This window comes from Larimichthys crocea, chromosome XII (assembly GCF_000972845.2).
Source record: "Larimichthys crocea isolate SSNF chromosome XII, L_crocea_2.0, whole genome shotgun sequence".
Lineage (NCBI taxonomy): Eukaryota > Metazoa > Chordata > Actinopteri > Sciaenidae > Larimichthys > Larimichthys crocea.
Window position 1 is genome coordinate 16,808,651 of NC_040022.1, and position 16,663 is coordinate 16,825,313.

A 16,663-nucleotide genomic window follows, 5' to 3' on the forward strand; every position below is an offset into this window, starting at 1 on the left:
ATTCAGTTCTGAGGCGAATCTAAATGTACACAGGCTGATCTTTTGCACACACACACACACCACAGCCCTCACACACACATCTGTGCACCAGATTGCCTAACCTTCACATTCCTGAACCTGGACAGTCTGGAATCCACTGCCTTTAAATGCAAATATGACCTAAAAAAAAAAAAAAACACCAAGGCTGCAAGTTTCTGCTTCGGAAACACAACCACTCAAATAAAAACACAAAGCGGTGTTAAGTCATAAAACTATATTTATAAATAAAAAGACATTTTTTTCCTTGATAAAAGAGTAGTGTGAAAGACATGGTAAGAAACTTTTTTTTTCCACTATACATTATCACAACAGAGTCTGAAAAATGCTCTGGTTAACAGATGAAAATGCAGTTGTGTAGTGTAAAAATGACTCTCGAAGCTGGATGCTCATGTTTAGCATTGAAAAATGTAACTAGTTGAGACCAACTACATATATAATAAAACAAATGCATTCTTACAGTAAAGAAGGACTGCGATTCTCTTGCACTACATACAAATTTTTCCATTTCTTTCTCTCTTAAAGTCAAGCAAACATTTAAAAAGTCTGAATAGGGTTAACGGTTAGTGTTCATTTCAGCTTTCTTTTGGGGGTTTTTCTCTTTTTTTTTTTCTCTTGCTGGAGGTCACGGGGAACTGAAGAAAGAACAGAAGGAGGGAAGAGGCTTCTTTCTCTCACTTTTGACGAGAACTGGGGGTGGGGGAGGACAGAGAATGTTAGATAAGGAAGGCCAGAGAGGAGGGAAGAGTGAAGAGAAGAACAAATGAGAAACATCCATGTAGAAAAGCGCTGAGTCATCTCCCCCAGCTGTCCGTTTCCACTGCCCCCCCCCTCCCTCTTTTGCTCTTTCTTTGTCCTCACGCAAACTCTTCCCCACTGCGAGGCGGAAACTGAGAGAGGCGCTTTGGTTCCATCTTGAGTGAGGGGAGTTTTCTTCACTGAAGAAAGTATGGCCACTACTACTAGGAGGAAAAGCACAAGTGAGGAGGAGCATTTTCTCTCAGCATACACAACAGGATTGCTCCCACTTATGCTTGTAGAAGTGTGGAATCAAGATCTTGGGTAACAGCTTTTGCAATCTTGCCTCCCTCTTGTCCTGTCACGCTGTCATTCTCAGCCTTTCTCAGACATGAGAAATCCCAATCTGCTACTTCGTTATCGGCCTCCAACCTGCGTTACATCACGTCAACAAAGAATTCTCCGGCGCTGCCCACCGCGAGGCGCAGAGACTGGCGAGAGGCGGTGAGCTCGGGGGGCACAGAGGCGAGCTCTCTGCCTGGAGGGGCGCCAGGTGCAGCTGTAGACAGATGTGGGGGTTGTGGGGGCAGGCCAGGTGGGCCATAGACGAGGCCAGGCCCGTAGGCTATTGAGTGAGAGTTGGCACTGCGGTGGCTGACAGAGCTACGGACGCTTCGCTCGCTAGGGGGAGCCACCGAGCGCTCGCTTGGAGCTCGGTGGCTCCTGATCTCAGTTTCGCTGCCACTGCCACCGGACTTCCGACCCTCGTTCTTGCTGCAGTTTGAACCACTGCTTCCTGTAAACAGATTAGAAGAAACTATAGTTATTATCAAAGTGTAACATGTAATCACATCACTGTGTTAAATCAAATTAAATCTACGTGAGCCACTCACTCCCATCTGCGTGTCAGTGCAGTGACGCAGGCAGTACTGACCCAGTTTGTGGGAGAGTCTCAGGAGGGCTAGCATGACTAATGCAGACATGGTCACTGAGCATTCACTGCCTTTCACAGGCAAGACAGCCTAGCCATTACTGAAGGCAATTACATGTTTTCATTTTATTACCACAAACAGCCTGCTTCCTCCAGAGGCAAATTCTTCAGACTGATGAATTGAAAACCATAAAAGTTTCTACGCTTAGAGGAACATTATGAAATTAAGCAAAGCACGCTAGTTACGTCAAACACACAGAGAGATGAAAAGACGCATTTTACCTCTGTGCATCTTTCAGAGAGGTCTGAGACCAACTCCGCACTAACTATAAAATAAATAAAATACACCTTATAACAACCCCAAAAGCCTTTCTGTATGTATGATACGTTCAATGGTAGTGAGCAACCACAAAATGAGGACAGGACATCTGAGATGTTTTGTGCAGTCAGTGGGCCCAGCTGTTGTTGGTCAGTAAACATCTCCATTGCGTAAGCAAACTGCTCCTAAAACCACAATGTCTGGTTTTCTATTCCTACACGTTAAGTACACAAAATAAAACATGTAAATACTGCAGGTCTGGAGCTGCTGGAAGGAATATTTTTCACCTTTGACAGAGCAAGACTGTTGCCTTCAAGCCTTTGAAGTAAGCTTATTTAAAAATGCAGTGGTCCTAGAACTTTGTAGAAAGTATAGAGATACTAGACAGACATTAAGGAAATTAATATATATTCACTTCCTTTATGTCTGTCTATGCAAAGTGAAGGTAAAGCTAAAAGGTTTCATAAAAAAAAATGTAGCTGTAGTTGAGCATGAATTCACGTATGAAAACTTTTTACTGATTCTGTGCCCTTCTGTATCTCTGGAGCTCTGCCTGAAGTCTTGTATTTTAGATATGTTTTGGAAAAATTATGATTGCTTGCAGCATACTTTGCAGACTAGTGTCTGCAGCATACAGATGGATAACAGGGAAAAAGGAATCTGCAGCTGTTGCAGAAGTTTCTACAGATATTTTGTCCCATTAACTGTGAAAACACATGATCATCAGAATCCGTTATGAAACATGAAATCGACCTCACTACTGCTGCTACTGTTCTTTGTGAGCGAGCTAACTATAAACTTTACGCCGCGAAGGAGTGTGTGTTCGGAAATCAAAAGACTATATTAATACATTTCCACTAACTACTACTATTGACGACTGTACTCACCACTGTGCTGACTTCCTGCACTGCCAGCACCAGGTCCACCATGGAAGGGCTGCGACAGGTCGTATGGGTGTGGAATGGGGAACTGGTAGGGCAGAGCCATGGGCCAGGGGGCTGCCCCGGGATGGGGCAGAGGGTGGAGAGTGTCCTGATCTGAGGCACCACCACTGGAACCATCATGGTCATGGAGAGACAGGTGGGTCATGTCTGAGGGAGATAGTAGAAAAAAAAAAACATGAATCAGACTTCAGCTCTGACACCTTATGTAAAGTTTGCTTTTCCTGCTAAAGTTCAAAGCAGAACTTCCCTAACTTAAGAGTCCACTTACTGCCGCAGAGGTCTCCAAAGATATAGTAACACTGTTCAGAGAAGGTGATCTTGTTGACAGTGTGTCTGATGTAGCCGGCCTTCAGCAGGTTGCTGGCGTATTTACGGGCTTCTCTGCGATCTGAGAATCCTTCGACATGATGGAAGAGCCAGTCCACCACATCCGAACCTGGGAACACAAACACGCACACATTGTAGGTACTGGACATATTGTGAATTTAGCTCATCATCTGAATGATATATAATAATATCTAAGATATATTTGTGAGACATATTTCAGCAATAAAGTAAACCCATGTTAATGGATTATTGGGATGATTATTATTCATTTCTCAGAATAAAAATTGCTAAAATGTTTGTTTTTTTAAACCAAATGATTCAAAAGCATTTTAAGGCATCACTTCAGATACATCACTGAAACACACTCCACAGTAGTCTACGATCTGAACTGAGCAAACAGAGTAGAGATGTGCGTGCATATTGATGAAGAAAATAACGAATGCCGTATCATGCCCTCTGCGGTCACAGACATACCGATGAAGGCGTTAGCGATGGTTATCTTCAGCCACATCCTGTCCCTCACCTCCAGACCCGACTCTGGGCAGGCCATGGCCTTGGCAACCGTTGCCATGTCGCTGTGGATGGAGAGGTGGAAGTCATCGAATCCTGGGAAAGATCAGAGGACGCACGTACAAGTTAACACAAGAACAGAACCATGTGCTGTGTTCAGGAGTTGAAGTAGTTCAGGTCGGATTAGTGTCGAATCGGTCTGAGATATTTGTGTTTGGCACCGCTGAACCAGTTTGAATGACAAAGAAATGAATCTACCACAAATATCAAAAATGATGAAGCATGTTTTGTTTCCTAAAGATTATTGAAACAGCTGAGTGCTGTTGCCTCAAATAATACTTGGTTTCCTGTGGTTTGGACTGTAATTTGACTCCTGTTCTCTCTTGATGATGACTCAGACTGGATTAGGCTGGACTTTTGTTTGATTTGGACTACAAATGAACTGGTCTTGACAAAACCCCAACAAAAGCTTGGCCATGATGAATTAAATGTCCTCCCTCAAAATCTATTATATTGTTACATGTCGTCTAAGGTTCACGGCATTCCAAGATAAAATATTTTGATAAAGTGTTTGTAATTTACCTCCTGGTGTTCAAACTTCTTTCAACCTGTTTAATGTACCTCAGCTTCCATCAGTGACTTCCTTTAATCGCGAGGACGCCCTGTGACCATCCTAGATAAAAAGGGTGTGACCGTCTTCTCCTGGGAGGAGTGTGCATGACAGTCTAATATTATTTTTCCAGTTTTCAATAACTTGAGTAAAAGGTTGAAAATAAATCGTTGGCGAGGTGATTTAGAAAAGAGGAGAGAGAAATTATAACTTAATTAGTATTTGATAAATCCTTTTTTGGGTCTGCTAGTTTAAATGGTTGCAGCTGTGCACGTTAAAAACAGTCACACCCTTTATGCAAAACTCAACCCTTTTGCATTATGTACTGCTGAGGTCATGATCAGTGGAAAGACTGATGAACCCATCTTGTCCACGGCAGATTTCTCTCTGTATGATTGTTGAACACTGGTGCTGAGATGCCATTGCTCTGATATTTTAGCTTGTAGATATTTTTCCTCCTTTGAAACTTCACTGTTAAACTTGATATGCCTTCTGGCAATAATCAGTTGGTCGGTTATCCAAAGTATATAAAAATGCATCATTAAATGAAATTGTAGCCAGACTTGCAAGGTGCAACAGTATTGTTTTCTTTAACAGTGTTGAAAAGATTTAGAACTTTTTTTTTCTAGGCCTTTAAAACATCTGATCATGTGAATTTTATGTTCCATCTGAGAGGGAAATGTAAATCATACCAATTCGGTTACAAAAGTGTGTCGGGCGCGGACAGATTTTTCTCCAGAACGAGAGAAAAAAAACCCGCCGCTGTCCTTCCAAAGATTACAGGGAAGATGAGAGCCGTGAGTTATGGCTTAGTTTTGACAAGAGTTATTGAGCAGATGGAAGCAGTGAGGCTGAACACAGTAAAAAGCTGGAACAGAGAGAAGTCGTAGGAATGCAGGGAGAGGGCAGGGCCACACTTAACGATGAGAAGATACTGATATTACTGCATTTTTAGAGGTCGAGGGGTGGAGGGTGGAGGGCGGGTTGCTCCAAAATAAGAGTTGAATGTTCAGAAAGTGAAATACTGGAACAACAATCCTTGAGGACTTGCCTCATATCACAATAGTTTAAACAGTCAAGTTTATCTACTTACATGTGGAAAAAGTTTTTTTTTTGATAAAGTAGGTTATCAAAAAAAAAAACAACAGAAAACAGAGTACACTGTAAAACTGACAAAAACAGGAAGGACATTGAAAGAAGAAAATGGGGAAGAGTTGTTGCATAGAGACAAAAGGAAAGTGAATGGAAAACTGTGACTAAGAGTTAAGGTTCGTTCCTAAGTAGTTTTGTATAAAGTGTCATCACAGGCAGCTTCAGGGGGCGACGTGACTCACGTTCAGTCTCTGGGATAGAGCTGCTGATCGAGGAGCTGGTGGAGGTGACAGTGCTCATGGAAGGGCTCATGCCATATGCAGGGTACACCCCCGTCATAGCCGCCGTGTGGGACACCCAAGCGGCCGGGTCAATGGGCCGGATTGGCTCACCTGTTTCAATAACAGTAGGGTAAGCAGTTAAGAGTTCTATTCTACTACATTATTAATTTTAATCAAATAAAAACAAGAACAAGAGAGACAAACACTCACTCCTGGGCAGAGCGAAGCAGCTCCGAGGGTTCGGGTCCCAGCACTTGGCCACAGTCAGAGTAATGGGGCTGGTAACAAAAAGAAAGATTCAACTTTACTATAACTCAGTTAGGTCCTTGTTTTGCACGCGTTTTATGCAAGAATAGTTTGAATTATTGTTATTAAAATGCATGCATGTATTAATGTGCCTGTTTGATGCTTACCCTGGCTTGTGCACTATGTCCCTCAGTACTCGGACTGCATCGTCATTGCTCATGTTCTCAAAGTTTATGTCATTCACCTACAGGGATAAAAATGAAAGAAAGACAAGTCAGACAAAAGTCAGGTTGTGCAGAAATCTGTGACGACAAAGGATGGGCTTGTTATATTGCAATACAAAGAATAACACAGTTATTCCAACAAATCCCAGTACAGAAAACCATTACTGAGAATGTTGCACATAAATTGTAATGAAAGTTGTCATTAGATGCCATTAACACACGATACAACATGAGACTTATACATTATATTATGATGTGCAGAGGGGATAAGAATAAGGAGAAAAGACGTTGCAAAACAATACTCTCTAATCTTAATCTAAGTTACTTGCTGTGTAATGATTCACTGCATTTATTGCACAGTGCAGAGATGTTTTTTTAAATCCTTCATGCTGGCCATTGGAATGAAAAACCTTTGATTGGCCTCACATGACTGAATCCTTTCACTTCACTGCATGTGCTGGCACTAAACCCAAACACAACACCTACACACACACACACACTTTCCTGGACCAAGTCCTAGGTATGCACAGACACATTTTTTTCATCCATTGTGTTGCGTGTCTCTCTCTCTCTCTCTCCTTTGTCTTACACACACACACACACATAGACACACACACATAGACACACACACCTGCAGCAGCATGTCCCCAGGCTCTATGCGTCCATCTGCTGCCACAGCTCCTCCCTTCATGATAGAGCCGATGTAGATTCCTCCATCTCCCCTCTCATTACTCTGGCCCACAATACTGATGCCCAAGAAGTTGTACTTCTCTGTGAAGAGGAGAGGTACAGACAATGCAAGAGTGAACTGAAGCAACCACGAAGTAACTAAAGACAGAAAAGATCATGACCTGCATTAATATGGAACAAATTGGTTACACTTACACGCATATTTTTCCGCCTTGTGAATGGAATTTTTGAAACTTAGGCTCAGTGTGCAGCGACTTTATTCAGAAATAAGCAAACTCTATTTATCCCACTAAATATAACTGCATTCTGCGTGCAGCATCCACATGGCCAAGTCACTTACCCATGTTGAGTGTGACAGTGATGATGTTCAGAGACATGGTGGAGTCTGTGATGCTGCTGAATGACGAAGACTGGAGGGAAGAAAATAAATGTGAGAAGAAGAATCAAGAGACACAAACTAGAATTCGATTCAACCTCCTCCACTCCACCTTTGCCTATAATAAACATATTTTTTGGCAGGGCAGAAGGTCTTTAGTAGGGATAGCAGGTCAACAGTGTGTATACATTCATGTGGGAAAGTGAACACAATAACTTGCAGCTCAGAGCTGTGTGCAGAGTTTTAAAAAAGTGTGTAAAAAACAGAGGATGGCTATTGAAATATAGCGTATAAGGGCTTATTATGAATGATGAATATAATGCTCCTTCCCATGCTCCATTTCTCATAGGTTTTTGCAACATTTGTTACAAATTTTTATTAGCATTTGAAAAAGGATAAAAATGGTCGATAATCCCTTCGAAATTGAAACCATTGCTCTTCTGGAAATTGTTCAGAAACCCACGTTTTGTCAGTACACGTAAGAAGGCCGTGTATCCTCATGCCCTATAGTTTGTGGTTGTCTAATTTCATGAGGCTGTGTATATCCTGGAGGACACAGCAGGTCATTTTGAGGTCGAGAGTCTCAGCTTTCCAATCATACCGAAATTATGCAATTCTAAATTTCATAATTTTTCCCCCCAAGACTGCATGAGATTCTGATAGAGTAACAAACTTTCCATTTATCTTGAGGTGAGAGGACAAGAGACCCTTTTGAAAATGGTTTGCCAGATGCCAGATTTCACATTAAAATAAATTTAGGCTAACTTTGGAGTGTTGGAGAAACTTTTAGTTCTCTCTCTCTATCTCTATCTCTATCTATATCTATATCTATATATCTATATATCTATATATCTATCTATTATCTATCTATCTATCTATCTAAAAAAACTGTTCCCGCAATTTGCAGTCCTGTACATCTAAAGTGTATGTGTTCTCACCCTGTCCATATTGGAGGCCTTAGGTTTCCGTCGGCGACGGCGGTGTCGTCTCATAAGACGAGAGGAGCTCTGCTCGGTGGAGCTGCTAAATCTGAATACAAGAAGAAAAAACACATTTTTAGAAACATTACACACACACATGGAATGACTGTCCTTATCTGAGCTACTAACTAATCCCAGATTTATTGCTAAGCAACTGCAAACTAAAGAAATGATTCCATATAAAATATTCACCTGAATTAAGCTTAAAAAAAAACAACAGATCATGAAGTGAATAAAAAGACCTGGACAGAAACTTTTCCACATGTAAGTTGTCTAAACATCAAATTAAAGCCTTTCTACTAACTACATAATAAGAGGCCCCTTAAACACTGTTTCCGTGATGAATGTGGTGCATGCCAGGATTCAGGACAAGCTTCAACTGTTTGTAAAACCTCCAGCCCTCTTCATTTACAATTCATGACCCGACTGACAAATCATCAGTTGGCACCAAGATCCAGAACTTTTGTTGTAGCAAAGATCTGTCTTTCTGCGATTGAAAAAGCTTTTATCCAGATCTATTAGAAGCTGCATCAACAGGAAAAAAACATCCTGGGAGATGCCTGAAGGTTGAGATCAGCAGGGCTTCTAAAGTGGGCTGCAGATATTTCTACGACTCCTGGAGGAGAACCCAGGAGGTAACCACAAGAACCACCAGACTGTTAGATTGTACAAATCTCTGCCAAGGCCTATCAACTGCAAAACCAGATGCATTCCACGGACCATAATGCCTGTTATCACTGGGAACTGCACTTATGAACGAGAAGCTCAAGAGCTACACAGGACATCTGACCTGCTGGTTGCATCATCATCCTCCGAATCAAAGCAGGACGTAGACTCCAGCTCGCTGCTCATGAAGGACGAGCAGCTGTCGTACTCGACGCCCCCGCGTCCCATTCCCCGCGATGAGTAGCCGTTCTGCCTTCCTCCTGCAGTGGGACAGCATCACAATCAGGATGACACATGTTTCCACATGAGAATATAGATGCTTCGTTAGAAAAGGTAAAAAGGTCGGAGAAACATAAACCATGAAAATGACTCGCACACATCAGAGATTAGAGCTAAAGAAGCTAGAGACGTCAGTGAGTTGACTGATGCATGCAGTAAAATGAGAAAAACAAATCTTCCTGACCGTGGTCATTAGCGTGTTTCCTTCGCGGCCTGTCCCTCTCTCTCCTTTGCGACACCATGGAGCCAGTCTCTGTGTCGTTGTCCAAACTGTCCCGACCGCTCGCTGCTTTCCCACTTCAAACGGAGACGGTGGACAGAAGCCAGAGTTAGTGTTAAAAAAGAGATAGAATTACACAGCGACGTTATGAAGGCAGTTAAGTTCATTTCACAGCCACTAAAACAAATGCTTATATTAAACGCTTCTTGTTATAATCCCATTAGAAACTGACTATAAAACTTTCTCTGGCTCAGTGGAGTTGAGGTCGCACTCGAAGATGAATATCTTCTCTTGCTTGACTTATTTAAGTGTTTCTTTTTCTTTTACTTCTGTAAACTTTGCACACTGCTTTACATGCAGATGAAACAGACTGCACTCTCAGATGTGAAACCCTGCAATGGCCGTACGTACGGTTTTAAACAAATATGTTAAAGTACTAAAAGACTGGCATCAGCAGGTATGAGTCAGAGAAATCGGTGCTCTCCATTACAACTCAAATGTCTGATTAATTTTGCAGAATGAAGGTAACTTAATGATACAGGGGTAGAGGAAAAAAAATGTAGATTTAGTTTTCCTCCTGGGCAGTCACAAGGTGTCATACTTTGTCCATTCAATTTGCTGTTTCCTCTGTCACTGTGCTTATTAGGAAACACAGAAGGACTCATTCAAGAGCCAAACACAAAGTACACATGGCATCTCTCTCTTTCTGTCTCACACACACACACACAACAAAAATCTTTCTGTTCCATACTAAAAGAAACACGCTACAGTGTCTTTTCTGAGTATACTGACTGATAAGAAGGTGGTCTTGAGTCTCCGATGCCTCCAGTCCTCTCCAAAGGAGGTGCCGCCTCTAAACTATCTGCCACTGAGCCTGCATCTGTGTGGGCCCCGTCTCCAGAGACCAACTGTCAACAGACAAGAGAATCAGGTCAGTCAGAGAGGCGAGACAAACATTGAAGAGAGAGAGGAATACACTGAAAGACACAGAGCAAGTGGGCAGCAGACCCACGTCAGAGCACTACTGTGTTTACACTACACCATGATCGAGGGCTGGTTGGTATGTCCCAATTTAATGGCTAATGAATTTTTCTTCTACTAATTTCCTCTTGAGAGAGCAAAGCTTTATAAAGGCAGCTGTGGATTCAAAGAGTTGTGAAACATAGGGCATGTGTCAACACTTGTGAGTCTTCTACCTGACAGCGTTGCCTAAGTTAAGAAAGTGTGGGAAAAAGTGGCATCCAACGAGCCGTGACTGTATTTCCAATTTTATGACTGGTACATTTTAACATCAGAATACACTGGGCTGTTTTTATTTCCATCTGTTTTTTTCCCCCCTTTCACTTTGACCACATTCCAGTGAACGTTAGTCCTGCTCACTCAAGATCTTTTCTTTCCATGGTTGGATTTTTTCTGCCATGGATCTTGATGGATCTGCGGCATCTTGGATGTTGTCCATATTAGATATGAAGCATGTACTTGCATGATTTTCATGCAAAAACAAGTTTAAAAGTTAACATGAGATCAGTGGAAAACCGTCTCTAATTTTGTAGCCTACCGTTAGTTAAGAACCTAACATTTGCTAGCTTTTTCGTCATAGCCGGGCTATTTATAAGCATAATTCATCATCTTTTCAACAACTATACTGTATCTGTTGCATAATGAGACAGCTGTTTGAGGCTAGTGCACAGAATCTGGTTCAGTTTCACACACAGAAGGCACAGGCTTTCATTTCTCGAATCACATTTCATGCCAGCATCACACATCTATCAACTTAATCGCATATTGTTTCGGCGTTAGACTGTACCATACGCTTCATTATTGATTTATCATCTGGAAAATAAAAGGTCAGAACAATGTCGGGGGGAAAAAAAACATGGAGATGCCTTCAAATATCTTTTTTTCATACAACTAAAAGTCCAGAACACAAAGCTGTAAAGTTTACTAGACTGTACATCGAGGAGAATATCTGAGACATTAAACAGACACTTGTTGTGCTGCAACAGGAAGGGAAAAAAACAGACAAATGAGAGGTAGACATTCAAAAGAATAATCATTTTGTTTACCTTTTGATCTAGTTATCCAATGTTCTGTGTTTGTACTGTTTTCATTTTTTAGTTTTCAGGGAGGCATTTTTGGTGTACTAAGGTAAAAAAATAAAATAATAATGTGATAGACAAAATCTGTTTGTCGGGCGACAATTAAGTACAACAAGACAGATTGAGTGTGCTGGCCCTGTTGTGACGATAGCAAGCCAGGCCCTCAGTCCCCCAGAGGACAATCAATCAGATCATTGAAACAACAGATGAACGCTGGAGACAAACAAATCGACATACTGTAACAGAGATAACATTTCATCGTACATGGAACATTTCAGCAACCCCTGAGAGAGATAACAAACAGATTCACACACGCAAAGAGAGGAACTGGCTTTGAACCACGGCCAACCAAACCTTTCAGATAGTCTAATGAAAGTGACCACAACAGAGGGACACATCGGGACGAGCACACAGGATTATGCACGCATCTAGAGATAACACTGTTTTGATTAAATAAAACCTATAATTATAACCACACTGTGCAAAATTAAACGCATCAGCCTTTCCCATCCAGACACACACAACACTCTCTCTCTACTTTATTCTCCCCGCCCTGTGAGATTCAATCTTCTTGTTAGATGACATGCAGTGAGGCTCTTTGTTATCAGGTATTTTCCTCCTATCCTGTGATTTCACTTGCTCTTAATTTGATTTCAATGTCTAGAAGAGAGGAAGCGAGGCTGTGCACTGGCACCAGATGTCTCTTGCGTTGTGGAGACAGGAGAGTTATAGCTCAGAGCCTCTAAAATGAGACACTACATGCAAGTACATGTATGTATGTGTTGCGTGAGTTCACTAGCATGTGTGAGGGCTTATGTGAAATTATTTAAAAACCACCGCAGCTCTTTTTCTTAAAACGGTGCTTAAAAAAAAAAACACAAAAGCTTGGAGTTCGCATTTGCGTTTTGCGCCGAGGATCATTATGTGATAATGACATTATCACGCAGATGCAGAGGGCCTCTCCCTAGAGACGGAGCATGTTTGTGGTCACTGCTCAACAGATGGGAATCATTGTTATACATGCACGCATGCTGTTGCAACACAGACACTTGACCGCACGAATACAGTGAACACACACACACACAAAAAAAGGCACAACAAGAAAAAAAATTAAGCAAATCGGTAAATTACTCCAGGCTGCATTTTCGAACTTACCCATGACACCACACGTCCATTAAAACAGGGCAGCTTGGCGTTGTCATCAGATATTTCCTCCTTTACCACCCTGTAAAGAGAACAAAGCTCTGTTTCAGTAAACCTTCACCAACACAAAAGCACTCTCGGGGCAATAAAACATGCGGCTGCATTTAGAGGCAATGAAAGTGGGCAATAATTCCATCAGCAAGGACGAACACTGACAACTGGGACGACCAACACTGATTTAATAGTGCGCTTAATACACTATTCTTTACCCGCTGCCAGTTCAATATTCCCAATAATAAATGTTGATGTTAGGTCCTCTAAACTTGTCTGCAAAGATCTAACTGCTCCTTGGGTGCTTTCACCGACGTGTTTAAAAAGGAGCCCAAGAAAGTTCAAGAGCACCGTTCTACACGTACGCATGAAATTTGGCTCAACGTGCAAGATGTGTCAATCAGGATTTTACAGTTAAGCTCTGGTGAACAAAATCCTAAAATAGCAGGGCGGTGGCGATCATCACTGCATGTCAGGAGCTAGCGGCACATATATGGAAAACCTGTCAAAAAGAGTGCACGATTGAGATAAATTTGTTCAGGCATTAAAAGACAAGAAATCCAATGTATGTCTTATCCAAAGGCTGTGGGAAAGGACAGCTCTGAAACAACCGGCATGGGAAGATTTCCTGTGCAAAAAACACCTCCGTCAACCCTCAACAGGCTGCAGATCGACCTCAGATGAGATTATCTGTGATGGTCAGAGAGACTTTCTTTTTAAAAAAAAAGAGTCCTGGATAAATATTTGGCAACGGTGTCTCTATTCCAGTCTGACAGGTTGCTCAATCTGTATGCCACATCTTGGGAGTGAAAAAGGGGTTTCAATAGTTTATTTACTAGGATATACCTTCACTCTTCCTAACATGAATAGCTGTGGGTCCTTTCAACAAACAGTTGTTGCCGCACCCTTGTTTGAGTTTAGCCAAAAACAACTTTGGAAAGCTTTGGCTGAAATGTTTTTTTAAATAGTTCATTCCCCTCTCTCTCTTTCTCTCTTTCACACACTTCTCTGTAGAGGGCAATGCCTTGAGAAACATAAAAAAAAGTCTATTTTTCCAGCCATGTTTAAACACAAAAGGACACGCTCATAAAGCTGCCAGAGTGATGAACAGGGCATTCCTGTGTCCAACTCTGCATTCCTCGGGCTAATAGACAACAACAGCAGCAGGGCCCAGCTTAGTCTGACATTAGCATGTTAGCAGAAACAAAACATACATCAAACTGACAGTACTAATGTCTGAACTGCTTATTATCAGCTCGTTGTCAGCTTCCCCTGGTTCATACTTCACCTAAAACGAGTTCAATAGTCATTCAGGACTCTTGCCCGTGTGTGTTCGTGAAACTGACAAAATACCAAACTTGGTCAGACGAAGTCAAGACGTATGAGCTAGCCGCAGGAGCAATGTAAACAAACGGGACAGCTCGGGACGCTGAGCAGACCTGCTAACGCCGCTAGCAGCTAACAAAGGAAACGCAATGGACGGAGCTGGCTAATGATCGACAGCCAGGTGAGAGATAAAACCCATGACAAGCCAGCTGGAGCAGGAAAACAACTAAAGTTAACCCGAGAGTGTGACGCCGAAACCCTGTGAGAGTTACCCGAAGTCATCGTCCATAGATTTGAAGAAGAATTTGTAATTGGGTTTCTTGAGGACATTTTTGAAGTCCGCCAGAGTGACTTTGTCCGCCGGCACCGACAGTTTCACCAGATACGGTGTCTCCTGGTCGTCGAGGTGGTAGATAATTTTGGTCTCCCCCATCTCGGACTGCGGCTAAGGCGAGGCAGGCAGGGTGCATCAAGCCGAAGGGCCCGGCAGGCTCCCTCTCGGGCCCCGACTCCCCGTGGCGCTGGCGGCGGCTGTGCCGTGGTCCTCCCGGCGGCTCTCCCTTGGCTGACCGACACGCTGCGTAGTCCTGGTGCTCTCTTTTTCCTACGCCAGCTCGCTAATGTTACGCCTGCCTTTCTTATTAAAAAAAAAAAAAAAGCACCTTGCTCCTCCACAAAGCGTCCTAACACCGGCCGAAGATTAAACCGCGTTAGTTCCCGTTTCTAATAAACTTCCAGTGTGTCGCAGGAAGCGTAGAAATATCTGGAAAACAGCTTGAAAAGGCAGGAAAGATAAACAATCTCAGAGGGGTCGGTTTTCTCTTCTCGCTGGCTGCCAAGCTCGGTACTTTGTTGCACACGAAACTGCACAAAATCGTCCAGGCCTGTCTCGGAGGGGCGCCACCCACCGGAGAGGAGGAGACCGACAGCTTCCCTGCTGCAGTGCGCGCAGGAGTCGACAGAGGCGGTCATACACTCCAGCCCCTGCAGCCAGTGGGGGGGCCATCCGATCATATGATGTGGGATTAATGAGATTTGCTAATTTGGAAATAAAAAAGGGAAAAGTCCCTGGGTGACATAAATCATCTCTTCTTCTATGAACTAGTCTAGTCACAGGAGGACTACAGCTGATTTCAATATGCAATAATAAAACAGAAAAAATCAACAAGTTTACTGTCATTATTGTTACCATATCTCCATTACAGTTTATAGTTAGTTGATGATTTGCTATTTGATGATTCTCTATCTCTATCACAGGTTCCACTGCTACTGTAATCATTTTATCCTTTATTGTAATTGTTTGTTTGTGTTGATTTGTCCTGTACACGTGACATCTATTGCACGTCTGCCCGTCCTGGGAGAGGGATCCCTCCTCTGTGGCTCTTCCTGAGGTTTCTTCCACCTTTTTTTCCCTCAAAGGGTTTTTGTGGTGCAAGTTTTTCCTCACTCGAACCGAGGGTCTAAGGACAGAGGGTGTCACTCCCTGTACAGATTGTAAAGCCCTCAGAGGCAAATGTACTTTGTGACTTAGGGCTATACAAATAAAATTTGATTTGATTTGATTTGATTTGATTTATACCATGTAGAATTTTCTTTTGCAGGCAGTTAGTACTGTTGCCTCACCGCATGCAGGTTCATGGTTCAAACGTCAGCTCGGGACTTTCTTTGTGGAGTTCCAGTCCAAAAAACATGCACCTTATAGGTTCATTGGTGACTCTGAATTGCCTGTAGGTGTGAATCTAAGTGTTGTCCCTATGTGCCCTGTGATGAGCTGGCAACTTGTCCAGGGTGTACCCTGCCTCTCACCTAAAGTCGGCTGAAGTAGGCTCCAGCCCCACCATGAAGTGGTTACAGATAATGTATGGATACTTTGTATACACATATTTTTTCATTGATCTGTTCTGTACATACATCTACTCCATGTTTGTCTTTTTCTGGGAGGGAGCTTTACCTCATCTGAATGGAGGGTGTTGTATGTATGGATTGTAAAGCCCCCTGAGGTACATTTGTGATATTGGGCTATGTATAAGGAAAATTTACTTGACTATTAACTATTTAAACCAGGCATGTAGAGGCCAACTAATTTTTCTATCATGTTGGGCAGCCTGTTTGGCACTGCATTACATGTTCTCCACTGGAAGAGCATGTTATCACGTATTCTTGCACATTGGCCCGTTGTAGAGGACACTTTATCGTGTTATAGTCTAACATAGAGGCATCCAAGAGCAACACCCAACCCCAACAGGTCTAATCAGACAAAGTGGAAACACCTGTGTTGGTGTTTTTTCTCATCAAGCTTGTTTTTTCCCCTTTGTGCAAGTCAACGCACGTCATTTGACTTATCTTTAAGTATCAGCATACCGTAGCTTATTTTGACAGTTAGGCAATACTAACTAATTAATGAATCACCCCTCAATCACCATTTGGAGGTTTACAGTCAATGAGCAAGTCTACACAATATCTTGTTAATTGGAAAATGTAACTTTCAATGAAATGCTTCTCTCACTGGGTTACATGTTGAAACTATAAAATTATCGCTCTTTCAGTGTTTAGTATGAAACAGTCTGAAATCAAA

General features: G+C 42.4%; 1 protein-coding gene across 1 annotated transcript; it reads right to left on the minus strand.

Annotated features, from left to right (window-relative positions):
- Positions 1-238: 238 nt before the first annotated feature.
- On the minus strand, positions 239-14,521 carry LOC104933929 (segment polarity protein dishevelled homolog DVL-3). The gene is made up of 15 exons (XM_010749481.3): positions 14,361-14,521; positions 12,724-12,793; positions 10,262-10,377; positions 9,434-9,546; positions 9,095-9,230; positions 8,263-8,353; positions 7,289-7,358; positions 6,890-7,029; positions 6,202-6,278; positions 5,999-6,066; positions 5,750-5,899; positions 3,770-3,901; positions 3,237-3,404; positions 2,912-3,115; positions 239-1,570 (listed from the first exon to the last, which is right to left on the minus strand). The coding sequence occupies exons 1-15, from the start codon at positions 14,519-14,521 to the stop codon at positions 1,212-1,214; spliced, it is 2,055 nt and encodes a 684-aa protein (XP_010747783.1). The 3' UTR covers positions 239-1,211.
- Positions 14,522-16,663: the final 2,142 nt, after the last annotated feature.